Source organism: Lithobates pipiens, unplaced genomic scaffold (assembly GCF_037356315.1).
Source record: "Lithobates pipiens isolate NorthernLeopardFrog02 unplaced genomic scaffold, aLitPip1_a1.2 Scaffold_16, whole genome shotgun sequence".
Classification (NCBI taxonomy): Eukaryota; Metazoa; Chordata; class Amphibia; order Anura; family Ranidae; genus Lithobates; species Lithobates pipiens.
In genome coordinates, this window is record NW_027507748.1 from 341,227,753 (window position 1) to 341,241,212 (window position 13,460).

Here is a 13,460-nt window from a genome sequence, read left to right on the forward strand (position 1 = left end):
ACAATATCCAGCAGCCCCACTACATTAGCGGATGGTACTGCTACATTAGCATTACTTACAATTCTATTTCCTCTTCTCGTATTTCTTTTTCTATTGGGGTCCCCCAAGGTTCTGTTCTTGGACCTCTCCTCTTTTTAATCCACACCTAGGTTCTAGGTGTAATCATGGACTCTGATCTATCCTTTAAGCCCCACATCCAATCACTGTCCAAATCTTGCCGCTTCAACCTCCGCAAACATCTCCAAAATATGCCCCTTTCTAACCAATGACACCACAAAGCTTTTATTTCACTCCCTGGCCATCTCTTGCTTCATGATGCTGCTGCCAGACTCATCCACCTTACCAATCGCTCCATGTCTGCTACTCATCTGTCAATCCCTCCACTGGCTTCCACTCATCCAACAAATTAAATTCAAAATACTAACAACTTCTTACAAAGCCATCCACAACTCCCCTTGCTACATAACTAGCCAAGCTTCAAAATACCAACCTAATCATTCTCTTCCTTCCTCCCAGAACCTCCTGCTCTCTAGTCACCTACTCCCATGCTCGCCTCCTGGACTTTTCAAGAGCCTCTCCCATTCTATGGAACTCCTTACCCAAATCTGTCCGATTATCTCCTACTCTGTTAGCTTTTAGATGATCGCTGAAAACCCTCTTCAGAAAAGCCTATCCTGCCCACACCTAACAACTGTATTTTTCTTTTCTCCATCAGCTCATCCCCCACAGTTATTGCCTTTGTATCACTTGACCCTACTTTCTACGTTGTGCTAACAAGCAAGGGCCTCCGATTCCTTGTGTATTGAATTGTATTGTAACTGTACTGTCTGCCTTCGGCCCCTTTCACACAGGCTGTCCGATCAGGTCCGCCTGTCAGTTTTTCAGTCGGACCTGATCGGACACTCAATTCACCTCTATGGAGTGGTGGATGTCTGTGATGACATGTCTGCTGACACTTGCTGATATCCAATCCGCCAAAACCAGATGGATGGTGGTATTATTTTCCATCCATCTGGTGGATCGAATTAAAAGAAAAGAGACAAGCGGTACATTTTCATCCGATCTCCCCATAGAGGAGAGAGGGACTCTGCCCATCTAGGCTCTGCTTAGTAAGTGGAGACAGACCTGTCATCCGCCTGCTCGGCGGGGATCAGGGGAGCGATCTTCCAATTAGCAAGCAGATCCCTCAGACTGGGGGGCACCTGTCCTTTCAATTTGACTGTCATCCAATCCGATCTGCCGGATAGACGGAGATCCCCATCTGTCTGTTTTTAGTGACAGCCCATAGAAAGCTATGTATGGTTCGAACAGGTCCACCTGAAAATCAGACAGACAGACAGACCTGTTCGGTCCATCAGTGTGAAAAAAGGGTCCAAGGCTGGATTCACACCTATGCAGTTTTAGTGCTTTTTGCATTTTGCAGATTTGCACTGCAGTCCATTTAACATGGTTTCCTATGGAACACATTCTGTAGAGCAAATCAGCAAAATGCAAAAAGCACAAAAAATGCGTAGGTGTGAATCCAGCCTAATGGTTCAAGGAGATGGGTGTTTGCAGGCATTTTATATGCCTTGCGTACATTTCCCAGCACCTCTTTTAGCCTAATGCCTGATACACACAATAAGATTATCAGACGAATGATCGTATTTTTTTTTTTTTTTTGCTAGTCTCATATCGAAACTAAAGAGGTTATTAAAGTTACGAAAATTCTCATATGACAGAAAAAAAATTCAGAATTGATGTAATGTATTGTATTTTCAGATGACAACTGTACTGAATAAACGAAAAATCGTACGATTTGCTGTTGTATAAGAGAAATTTTCATGCTTGCCCCATCGGCAAAGAGACACAGGTGCTGCATGCAGGCATACACTTGTAAACATCAATGCTTCTTCCACAATCGAGAAATACATTGTACACACATGTGCAGATAAAAGCCACTGTAAGGCTGGTTTCACACCTATGCATTTTTTGTGCATTTTGCATTTTGCAGATTTGCACTACAGAACGTATTCCATAGGAAACCATGTTAAATGGACTATAGTGCAATTCTGCAAAATGAAAAAAATCACAAAAAATGCATAGGTGTGAATCCAGCCTTATAAAGCTTAAGGATTTATAAGAGTATGGCTGACTGTAGGTGGCACCTGTGACTCCTCTAGTGTGGAAAGTGCTAGGAAATTTACATTAAAAAAAAAATACCTACAAATATTCATATGTATAAACCCTAAAAACACACACCGAAAAAATGTAACCCAAAATCAATTTTACAATACATAAAAATCTAATTATGGAGATTACAATCATAGTTAAAATACAATCATTTTACAAAGTATAGGTGCAAGCAGACTCCAAATATTAGACAGAAGCAAATTACAAACTCCAAAATCAAAAAAATGATATAATATAATATAAAGTATGGCTCTGCCCAAGCAATTTTAGTCAAAAGCATTCTCATAGTGTACATATCTCAAAGAGAAAAAGAGTTCTCATGCATAGCCTTCATTTGTCTAGATACAAACACTTTATATTAGCCTTGAGACTCATTTACAAAAGATAAAGCAAAGAAAGCAGGTTCAAAAGTGGAACCCCAGCCCCATAGCACCTGGATTTTTTTTGTTTGGTGAAAAGTATGATGAGACATGAAGGGTAGTAGCAGGCCAATTAATCCAGTGTTTTATTTGACTATGTTCTGCAATTTCCCCTGCTGTTCAGCCTGTGACTAATTGACAGTAATTAGCAGGGCTGGACTACAAAATGCATGACCTTGTTGGTTGGGACTCTGTAGTTTTGTGTGGGAACCTCAGTAGTGAGTCCTGATTAGTCTTGGCAAAAGTATTGTGGCAGCTCACAGCAGTGGGGTTTGTGAAATCAAGGTATTTGTATTGTGAGACATAAAATGTTGCCTCTTCTTTTGTATAATTTGAGCCCAATTCTTTGGTGAAATTGTTAATATAATTATCAGAATGCCCTTAAGTGTAGGAGGTTTTTAGTAGCATGAGCATGTAATTAAAACCACTAGACGTGTTTTATTGCTACATACAACAAATGGTACCCTCTTGTGCGATAATGAAATTCTTTATTTTTGTATGTGTATGATCACCACTATATTAAGCCGTTTCTGTATCTGTTTAGTGATCAATTGCTACTCTTCTTGTCCAACCGCTAGTGCTTTTAATTTGTACAACTTTGCCACTCTCCTGTGTAGATTGTAGGCCCAATTAAGTCAAGACTGTGGTGTTTTACTAGATCTGTCGATGTTTACATTTGTCCCTAAACATGCAGGTAGCTTCATAGTGTGAGTCCTAAAGGTAACCTGTCCCTCAAACGAGTGGTTGACTTGGCAAAATCAGTTGAAAGCTGAAAATGCCAGTAAACCTACTTTCCTGGCGCATCATGGCAGCATACATTGGGATGTGGCTCCGCTCAGTGTATGCTGCCATGAAGATGTGCTAGGAAAGGAAAATTACAGAAAGGTGAGTGTACAATTTTTCTGTTTTGAGTGGTTAGGGCTTGTTTACATTAGTGTTAGCCCTTTTGAGGAGTGATCTATGTGGAATATATATATATATATATATATATATATATATATATATATATATATATATATATATTACTTTCTTCCCCCCCCCCTTTTAAACCCAAATTACCTGTATGTTGGTGGGCTTGATCTCCTCCCACAGGGAGACAATTTTGTATAACTTGGTCTTCCATGTAGTACATACAGGAGCAACCATACACTGTTTATAGGTTAATTGGGTTCTATGTCAGTTTGACTTAAAGACCTGTCTGGGGTTTTCTTTTCATGAGTTGTGCATACCAGATCTGTAAACTGGAGAGGACTTGTGTGAAAACTAGTTTTACTCCTGTGTTGTCCCATTCAAAATTTGTGACTTGGCCATGGATAGGGAAACTGCTGAGATGGAATGCTGGGCTGATACTTAAATGGACATAAAGTGGCTGCTAGGTGGGTTACACTAAAATATGGCACTGCTAGGCATGAGTTTTGAGCACCCCTTATAACAGCAGATGTGATAGGACTGCACTGTCCAACATGGCTTTGCACATTTCTATTACTACCTGTCCAATAATGAGGTCCCACAAATAAACCACATAATTTAACACTAACTATGAAAGATTTTGGTTGGTGGTTAACCTTAGTTTAGCAGTAATTGGACTCTAAACAGATTAAGTATTGACTACTGACTAGCTTAAGTGGATTTATTTTTTATGTCCCCTGTATTAGATTGAGGCTGCTTTTTTGGGTGCTTCCATCTTGGATCTGATATTGGTAGACTTGAAGCTGTCACTCAAGGGACTCTCTATAGCTGGGGTCTTAATCTGGTGTCCCTCCAGCTGTTGAGAAACTACAAGTCCCATGATGCATTGCAAGGCTGACAGTTACAAGAGGCATGCTGGGACTTGTAGTTTTGCAACATCTGTAGGGCCACCAGTTTGAGACCCCTGCTTTATAGTTTTACCTTTGCTCAGTCTTGCAATTTAAAAGGCTGGGTAGGGAGGTGAGAAGCTGGGCAAGCGCATACATTAGACTCTTTCAGGGGAGAAGGGGGCTATGATGTGCAAGGAAGGATGAGGCTGTGCCAGGGAATCGACTTTCTGGGAGTAGTCAAATTTTTAAAGTTTAATGTATGGAAAAACCTTGCAGTTAACAACAATTTAAATACTTTAACTACTAAACCTTATTTCTCTTTTGTGTGCTTTTAACTGTAAATTGTTTAGGCTAATGACAAGATGTCTTTAAAGAAGTGTACTTTGGTATCCTCTCCCAGGAATTCCACTATAATTCCTTTAAAACTGTGTGTGTGGTGTCTGTCTGTTACCTGCACAGCCTTCCACAAAAAATTCCCAGTAAACCAGTGCACCTCCTAAGTATGGATACCACAGACTTGAAAGCTTTTGTATACTACTTGTCTTGCTGGTTTACATTCAAGTAGATTGAATGTATCAATCCACTAAAGATAAGTGCGCGTATGCTTTAAATAAAATCTGTCCCCTTCATATAAAGTGGCAGGCTTATTTAGCTGTGCTAGGATATGACATTTTAGCCCAGGTTCACATTGAGCTGCGGGAATGAAGCCATGCAAGTACAGCTGATTTCACTCCAGCATGTCAGTCCCCTTTCAGATGCGATTTCAGAGGCAGTGTTTCTGCACAGATATTAATGTAAATCACAGCCTGGAATCGCAAAAAGGAGTACAGAAACTACTTTTTGAAATCGTAGGAAGCGCCGCACCGATTAGGACTGCCATTGATGGCAATTGCTACCTATTTGGCTTAGCCCTGGTTCACACTGGAGTGTTTGCCATGTCAAATCAGCAATTGCTTTCAATCCTAATTGGTGCGACCCTCTGCTATAATTGCTGTTATCCTGAAGTGTGCAGTCAGTGCGTTTTGCGTTGGGTGCTTTTAAAAAAATAAAAATAAAATGCATGCCAAACCCCCCCCCCCCCCCCTCCTTTTATTTATTTATTTATTTATTTATTTATTTTTTATTTTTTTTCTCACTAGCTTTGAGTAGTGACAGGTACTTCCTAATGGAAAGGTTGGGGGTCGATTTAGATCCCTTCTCTGTTTAATCAGCTGCTTCCCTGGCTGTGCTGACAAGGAAAACCTAGACCTGACAAGATTCTTGTGCAGTTTCTGACATCGTTCATTTCAGGGGATGGATGTTCCTCCATCTCTGTGGGTGGCAGGTCTGACCATTTACAGCAGGGAAATGGGAGGAAGAGGGGGCACTCCTGTAGAGCCGCTTGGATCACTTTTTTTTTCCTGGAAGTTGATTGCCTGTCACTGCAGGGGGCACACAAGCACTTCTGGAGGACGTACCAGTACATTTAAATACAGATTATAAATGGTTGCACTTTTTTAATAAAAAAAATAAAAAAAAAAACAGAATGGGTGTTTTCATACACAAATTATTTATTTTTTGATGAATGTGTAGTGACATTTTTTATTTTTTTATTTTTTTTATTTTTTTCTCCTCTCTTCTCCAGTGTACAATAAAATGGCATCAGCTGGCTTATCTGGAGAACTTAAGTGCTCTATCTGCCTCAGCATCTACACACATCCTGTAATGCTAACCTGTGGCCATAACTTCTGTGAAGACTGCATTGATAATGCCTTGGATAGACAAGGGAGATCTGGGATTTACACTTGTCCTGAATGCAGAAAACAGTTTAAAAGTCGCCCTGTGCTGCAGAAGAACCTAAAGCTGAGCAATATTGTGGAACATTATCTTTCTAGTTGCCAGAGTCCTCTTGAAGAGTCTTTTTGTTCATATGGTGTAGCTTGCCAAGCTCAAACTTGTGTACACTGTGAAACCTCCTTTTGCTGCCCCAATCTGGACAAACACAGCCAATCTTCTAATCCTGTATTAGGTGATCCTGCTTCTTCTCTAAAGCCCCATAAATGTCCTGACCATAAAGAACTGCTAAAATATTTTTGTATTCAAGATTCTTCTCCTCTGTGTAGTAGGTGCACCATGAATGTCAAACATAAAGGTCATGATCTAGAGCTGCTAAGTGAAGCAGGTGACAAAAAGAGACTGAGATTGTGTGATTTTGTAAAAAAACTGACAGTGAGAACTGAGGAGACTGAAAATATTCGCTGCAAAGTAGAAAACTACAAGAAATGCATGCTAGAAAAAGCAGATGTAATGAAAGACAGGGTTGTTGATCTCTTCGGTGGCATCAGAGAACAACTGAATAACCTGGAAAATGAAGTTCTAGCTGAGATTAACCAGCAGGAAAAAGAGATTTCTAGGCAATGTTCCCAAGAAATCCAGAGGATTGATACAGAAATAAGTGCGCTATACAAGAGAAAAATCCAAATTCAACAGACTTGTAAAATTGCAGATCATTTAACTCTTCTGAAACAAGATGATTTTGATACTGATTTGTGGCCAATTCAAGTTGGTGTTGACAGTTTGGATGAGGAGATGATCACTGTGACCATAATGAGTGCTCTCTATAGACTAATGGAAGGAATTCCTTCTGTGAAGAATGAATGTGGATTTCATATAGAAGATTCCTCTGATCTGATACTGAATGTGAATACGGCAGACCCTACCATTGCTCTTTCCTATAACTTGAAAGAAGCATCAGGCCCTTACTGCAAACATAGAGTGCGACCTCATCTTCCAGAAAGATTCTATAGTCAGCAGGTTCTAAGCACTAAAAAGATCACTTCAGGTAAACATTACTGGGAAATTAAAGCAAGTGAAGATGGTGACTGGTCTGTAGGTGTGACCTATAACAGTGTTCGGAAAAGTGGATATTGTTCCAAGCTGGGCAAAAATGATAAATCCTGGTGCATAAGCTGGAGCGATTTATGGGATCAACTTTATGCAGAACATGACAATGAACAAGAAGATTTATTTCCTCACTTTACACATGAACTTGGTATATATTTGGATTATGAAGGTGGGATTGTGGCTTTTTATGCACTCTCTAACCCAATTGAACACTTGCACACATTCTATCATTCTTTTACACAGCCCCTTCATCTTGGTATGTATGCAGATATGGGCACAGCCATCACAATTTGCAGATAAATTCTTAAATCTGAGTTTTTGTGCTGTACAAGAGTTGAGTGTAATATTTAATTTAAAATGTATGTAATTATATATAATAATGTATTGGTTTTAAAACTAGATAAATGTTAAATAAAGTTGTGATAACTCATTTACGGTTTTAAATTTATTTACTTATACTAAGTTATAACCAGTAGAGTTGAGTTAATGAAGGGGTAGCATGTTCCTTAGAAAAGTTACTTAAATGAGCTTTGAATTTACAGAGGGTTTAAACCCCAAAACAACATAATTACGTATGTATGTATGTTGCACCTGGTGATCCAGCCAGTAAGTCTGTTGTTCACCATTTAAATGTGCCAGTTACAGGGTTGAGATGCACAATTTTACACAGTCAGGGGTGCCTATCATCATGGTCAGCTTTTATCAACTTAAAACCTTTTATTCCCAAATGAGAAACTGCATCAAATTCTGGCCTCTCACCAGGCTAACAATGCTGCTGTCCAAAATTTGCTTTGCCAAGTGTAGCCCTACTCCTGCAGGAGCTTCTGATAACTTGGGTTCCCTGCTCTTTGTCTAGCCCATTGTAAGGCCTCACCCTCAGGGCCAGATTAAGAGCATCATGGGCCTGGGGCTGAGAATTTCGGTGGGCCTTTTTATGGAAATAAATAAAATGAAGATACAAACAATTTTTTGTTAAAACAAATTAAATATTTTAATTACCATTAAAGTGCCAAAACAGAAATATTAAACACATGAAGAAAGGGAGGGTTAAAAAGACATGGAAAACCAAGACACCAGCTGAAATCTATCAGTAATTGGAAATCAATCCTGCCCCTTGTCAGTACAAATTAATATCAGATGGTTCAGTTGAAACTGATGGCCTATAAAAAGATGTCCCATTACCAAGATGTCACACAAGAAACATCTCAGGATGGGTAAAAGCAAAGGGCTCTCTCAGGACCTTCGCAACTTTATTGTTGCAAAGCAAACCGATGGCATTGGTTATAGAAGGATTTCTAAACTTCTGTATGTTCCAGTGACCACTGTTGGGGCTATAATCCGGAAGTGGAAAGAACATAATTTCACCCTAAACAGGCCATGACCATGTGCTCCTCGCAAGATTTTTGACAGACGAGTAAAAAGAATTATCAGAAGATTTGTCCAAGAGCCAAGGGCCACTTGTGGAGAGCTTCAGAAAGACCTGGAATTAGCAGGTACAATTGTTTTGAAGAAAACAATAAGTAATGCACTCCTCACCATGGCCTGTACGCACGCTGCATTGCTGAAGAAAAAACATGTTGAAGCTCGGTTAACATTTGCTCCACAACATTTAGACAAGCCTGTGAAGTACAGGGAGAATATAGTCTGGTCAGAGGAGACCAAAATGGAACTCCTTGGATGCCATAATACACCATGTTTGGGGGTCACTTCACCCTAAAAAACACCCCCATACCAATAGTGAGGTTTGAAGGTGGGAACATCATGGTGTTGGCGGGGCTTTTTTTCAGCATACGGTACTGGCAAACTTCATATCATTGTACATTTTTTTTTTTTCCCCCATTTATCCTTTTTTTCAAAGACATTCTTGATAAAAATCTGCTGCTATCTACCAGGATGATGAAGATGAAACAAGGGTGGACATTTCAGCAAGACAATGATCCCAACACACAAAGCCAAGGAAACACTCTATTGGTGTCAAAGAAAGAAAATAAAGCTGTGAGAATGGCCCAGCCAATCACCAGACTTGAATCCAATAGAAAATGTATGGAAAGAACTAAAGATCTGAGTTCATAAAAGAGGTCCACAGAACCTTCAAGGTTTGAAGACAAGTTTTGAAGATCTGAGCAACACATGCGACTAGTTTCTCCACACAGGAGCCTGCGTCTTGAAGCTTTCATTACCAACAAAGGATTTTGTACCAAGTATTAAACATATTTCAGTTAGCGGATTTAATACCTTTTCTCCCATGTCCTTCCATTTTATTACATAGAACTTCATTTCTGAACCGATTTGTTTTGGTTTCTTTGTATTTATGGATTGTTACTGAAAAATACTTTATTTTACCCTGCACAGTTCATATGGTTGCCATAAACACATCACCTAGAATTAATGATGGACGGTCAGCGTCAGTGCCAGTCTACACAATAACCCATGCATTAGTACCAGTTTCTGCAATTATATCCATCCAGCATCAGTGCCAGTTTAGGAAATAACCCCCCCCATCCTAACTAGCAATTTCCATAATGATAACCGAAAACATCAGTGCCAATTTACAGAACAACCAAAAGCATTCATATCAGTAGCAGCAATAATAACCCCCAGCGTGACATCAGTGGCAGTTTACACGGTAAGAACCCACATCATTGGTGTTAGTAGCAGCAATAATAACCCCCAGCATCATAGATTAACATTCCCTCATATCCAATTATTTCCACAATGTATTTTTTTTAAATAGTGACAGCGAGTTGAGGGAGAAGATTCTCCTCTTACTGTCACTAGATCCAGTGGATAGGGGAGATACTGCAGTGGGAAGTGGGAACATGTTACCTCTTCCCAAAGGTAAACTTATCCTTTAACCACTTTCCTATGGGCACTTTCACCCCCCTTCCTGCCCAGGCCAATTTTCAGCTTTCAGCGCTGTCACACTTTGACAATTGCACGGTCATGCTACACTGTACTCGTATGACATTTTTATTGTAAATTAAGAGCATTAAGTGTCATTTCTGCCCACTGCTTTATTCCTCTGCTGTCAACATGAATCACTTCTGACAAGTTTTCCTGACGCCAAGAAAAAAATGGTGACAGAAGTGATTAATGTTGACAGCAGAGGAATAAAGCAGCGGGCAGAAATTACACTTAATGTGTCTTAAAGTGCTCTTAATTTACATATGTACACACTATAGAGGGATATGCTTTGTTCATATTTCATATCTGAGGTTTACAATCACTTTAACCACTTGCCGCCCGCCCTATAGGCAATTGATGGTGGCAAAGTGGTTTCATAATCCTGATCGGACGTCATATGACGTGATCAGGATTATGAGCCGCTGCGCGCCCCCGGGGGCGTGCATCGCGGCGATCGTTGTTGCGGGGTGTCAGTCTGACACCCGGCAACTACGATCTCGGTAAAGAGTCTCAGACGGAGACTCTTTACCACGTGATCAGCCGTGTCCAATCACGGCTGATCACAGTGTAAATGGGAAGAGCCGGTGATCGGCTTTTCCTCACTCGCGTCTGTCAGACGCGAGTAGAGGAGAGCCAATCGGCTGCTCCTCTGACAGGGGGGGTCTGTGCTGATTATCAGCACAGCCCCCCCGAGGATGCCCACACTGGACCACCAGGGAAAAGGTAATCCTCCCTAGACCACCAGGGATGCCAGTCAGCACAATGGATGCCAATCAGTGCCCATAATGGGCATCACTGATTTGCATGCATTATTGTTTGGCACTGATTGGCATCCATTAGTACAGTATAACACTAATGCCGCCTATGAGTGCCCACCTGTGCCGCCTATCAGTGCCCACCCATGCCCAACTGTGCCGCCTATCCATGCCCAACTGTGCCGCCTATCCATGCCCATCTGTGCTGCCTATCCATGCCCATCTGTGCTGCCTATCCATGCCCATCTGTTCCGCCTATCCATGCCCATCTGTGCCGCCCATCCATGCCAATCCGTGCCAGCTATCAGTGCCAATTTGTGCCACCTATCGGTGTCCATCCGTGTCGCCCATCCATGTCGCCCATCCGTGCCACCTATCAGTGCCACATATCAGTGTCCATCAATGCCACCTCATCAGTGCCACATCATTGGTGCCCATCAGTGCCGCCTTATCAGTGCCCATCAGTGAAGGAGAAAATGTACTTATTTACAAAGTTTTGAAACTGAAACAAAAAAAAACATTTTATTTTTTTTTCAAAATTTCCGGTATTTTTTTATTTGTAGCGCAAAAAATAAAAACCGTAGAGGTGATCAAATACCACCAAAAGAAAGCTCTATTTGTGGGAAAAAAATGATACAAATTTCATTTGGGTACCGTGTAGCATGGCCGCGCAATTGTCATTCAAAGTGCGACAGCGCTGAAAGCTCAAAATTGGTCTGGGCAGGAAGGTGTTTAAGTGCCCTGTATTGAAGTGGTTAAGACCGCATTCACACCACACTGCCCATAGCATGGGCGGTAAAACGCCAATATTTTTATTGGCGTTTTACTGCTGGATTTTTTTTGTGTCGCATTTCGGCCGCTAGCGGGGCACTTTTACCCCCCACTATCGGCCGAGAAAGGGTTAAAACCGCCGGCGGTATTACAGCGCTGCCCAAATGATTTCAATGGGGAGCAGCGGTGGAGGAGCGGTAAACACTGCTCCTTCACCGCTCCAAAGAAGCTGCTGGCAGGACTTTTCCCTGACGTCCTGTCAGCGCACCGCTGTAGTGTGAAAGCCCTCGGGGCTTTCACACTACAGACAATGGTGCAGCTTCTTTAGAGCGGATTGCAGGCGCTATTTCTAACGCTATAGCGCCTGCAAAACGCCCTGGTGTGAAAGGGGTGTAAGGCCCCGTTAATACCTGAGCTATTTGAAGCTCCACCAAAAGTGTTTTAACGCTCAACACTAGTATTGCCATTATACTGAAGGGTGCCCATTCCCATCTGAGTGTAGTACCACTTGAAGGCAGCAGCTCACAAAAGTAGATGAGCTTCTTCTAGATCAGAGTCGACTGTTTTTGCCCCAGTAGACTTCAATGGGAGGGTCTGAAAGGCATGTGTTTTTATCTGGTAGCTTTCAATTGCCTAAAAATAATTATAAAAGAAAAAAAAAAAAAAGCTAGAAACTATAAACTCACTATTATGCAGCACTGATGGGTGGCACTGACACTCATAGGTGGCACTGATAGGCAGCACTGATGGTCAATGATAGGTGGCATTGATGAGCTGCACTATTGGGCTCTGATAGGCGGCACTGACAGACAGCACTTATGGGCATTGATAAGGTGGCACTGGTGAGGTAGCACTGATGGGCACTTATAGGCAGCACTGATGGGTGGCACTGACACTGATAGGTGGCACTGATGATCTGCAGTGATAGGCAGCACTGATGGTCAATGATAGGTGGCACTGATGGGCAGCACTCATGGGCACTAATTAAATGCACTAATGGGCAGCACTGATAGGGCACTGACAGGCAGCACTGATGGTCAATGGCACAGATGAACTGTACTAATGGGCACTGATGAAATGCACTAATAGGGCTCTGATAGGCGGCACTGACAGGCAGCACTGATGCTCAATGATAGGTGGCACTGATGAGCTGCACTAATGGGCTCTGATAGGCAGCATTGACACAGCACTTATGGGCACTGATAAGGTGGCACTGGTGAGGTAGCACTACTATGCGGCACTGATGGGCACTTATAGGCAGCACTGATGGGTGGCACTGACACTAATAGGTGGCACTGATGATCTGCAGTGATAGGCAGCACTGATGGACAATGATAGGTGGCATTGATGAACTGCACTAATGGGCAGCACTCATGGGCACTAATTAAATGCACTGATGGGCAGCACTGATGGTCAATGATAGGTGGCACTGATGAGCTGCACTAATGGGCTCTGATAGGCGGCACTGACAGGCAGGACTTATGGGCACTGACAAGGTGGCACTGATAGGCGGCGCTGATGAGCTTCACTGTTCAGCAGCACTGATGGGTGGCACTGACACTGATGATGAGCTGCACTAATGGGCAATGATAGGTGGCACTCAATGAGCTACACTGATAAGTGGCACTAGCATTGATTGTATGGCACTGGTGAGCTGCATTGATGGGCAGCACTGATAGGTGGCACTGATTATCTGCACTGATAGGTGGCACTGGCATTGATTGGATGGCACTGATGAGCTGCACTGATAGGTGGCA

The 13,460-nt window shown here is 42.0% G+C and overlaps 1 protein-coding gene across 1 annotated transcript; it reads left to right on the top strand.

Annotated features, from left to right (window-relative positions):
• The first annotated feature begins 2,794 nt into the window (after positions 1–2,794).
• LOC143984368 (E3 ubiquitin/ISG15 ligase TRIM25-like) lies at positions 2,795–7,703 on the top strand. Its single transcript, XM_077484594.1, has 2 exons — positions 2,795–2,876; positions 6,015–7,703. The coding sequence occupies exon 2, from the start codon at positions 6,026–6,028 to the stop codon at positions 7,571–7,573; it is 1,548 nt and encodes a 515-aa protein (XP_077340720.1). The 5' UTR covers positions 2,795–2,876; positions 6,015–6,025; the 3' UTR covers positions 7,574–7,703.
• Positions 7,704–13,460: the final 5,757 nt, after the last annotated feature.

Bases quoted from the DNA above. Each gene is read 5' to 3' on its own strand.
- LOC143984368 (XM_077484594.1), top strand. From the start codon at position 6,026: ATGGCATCAGCTGGCTTATCTGGAGAACTTAAGTGCTCTATCTGCCTC.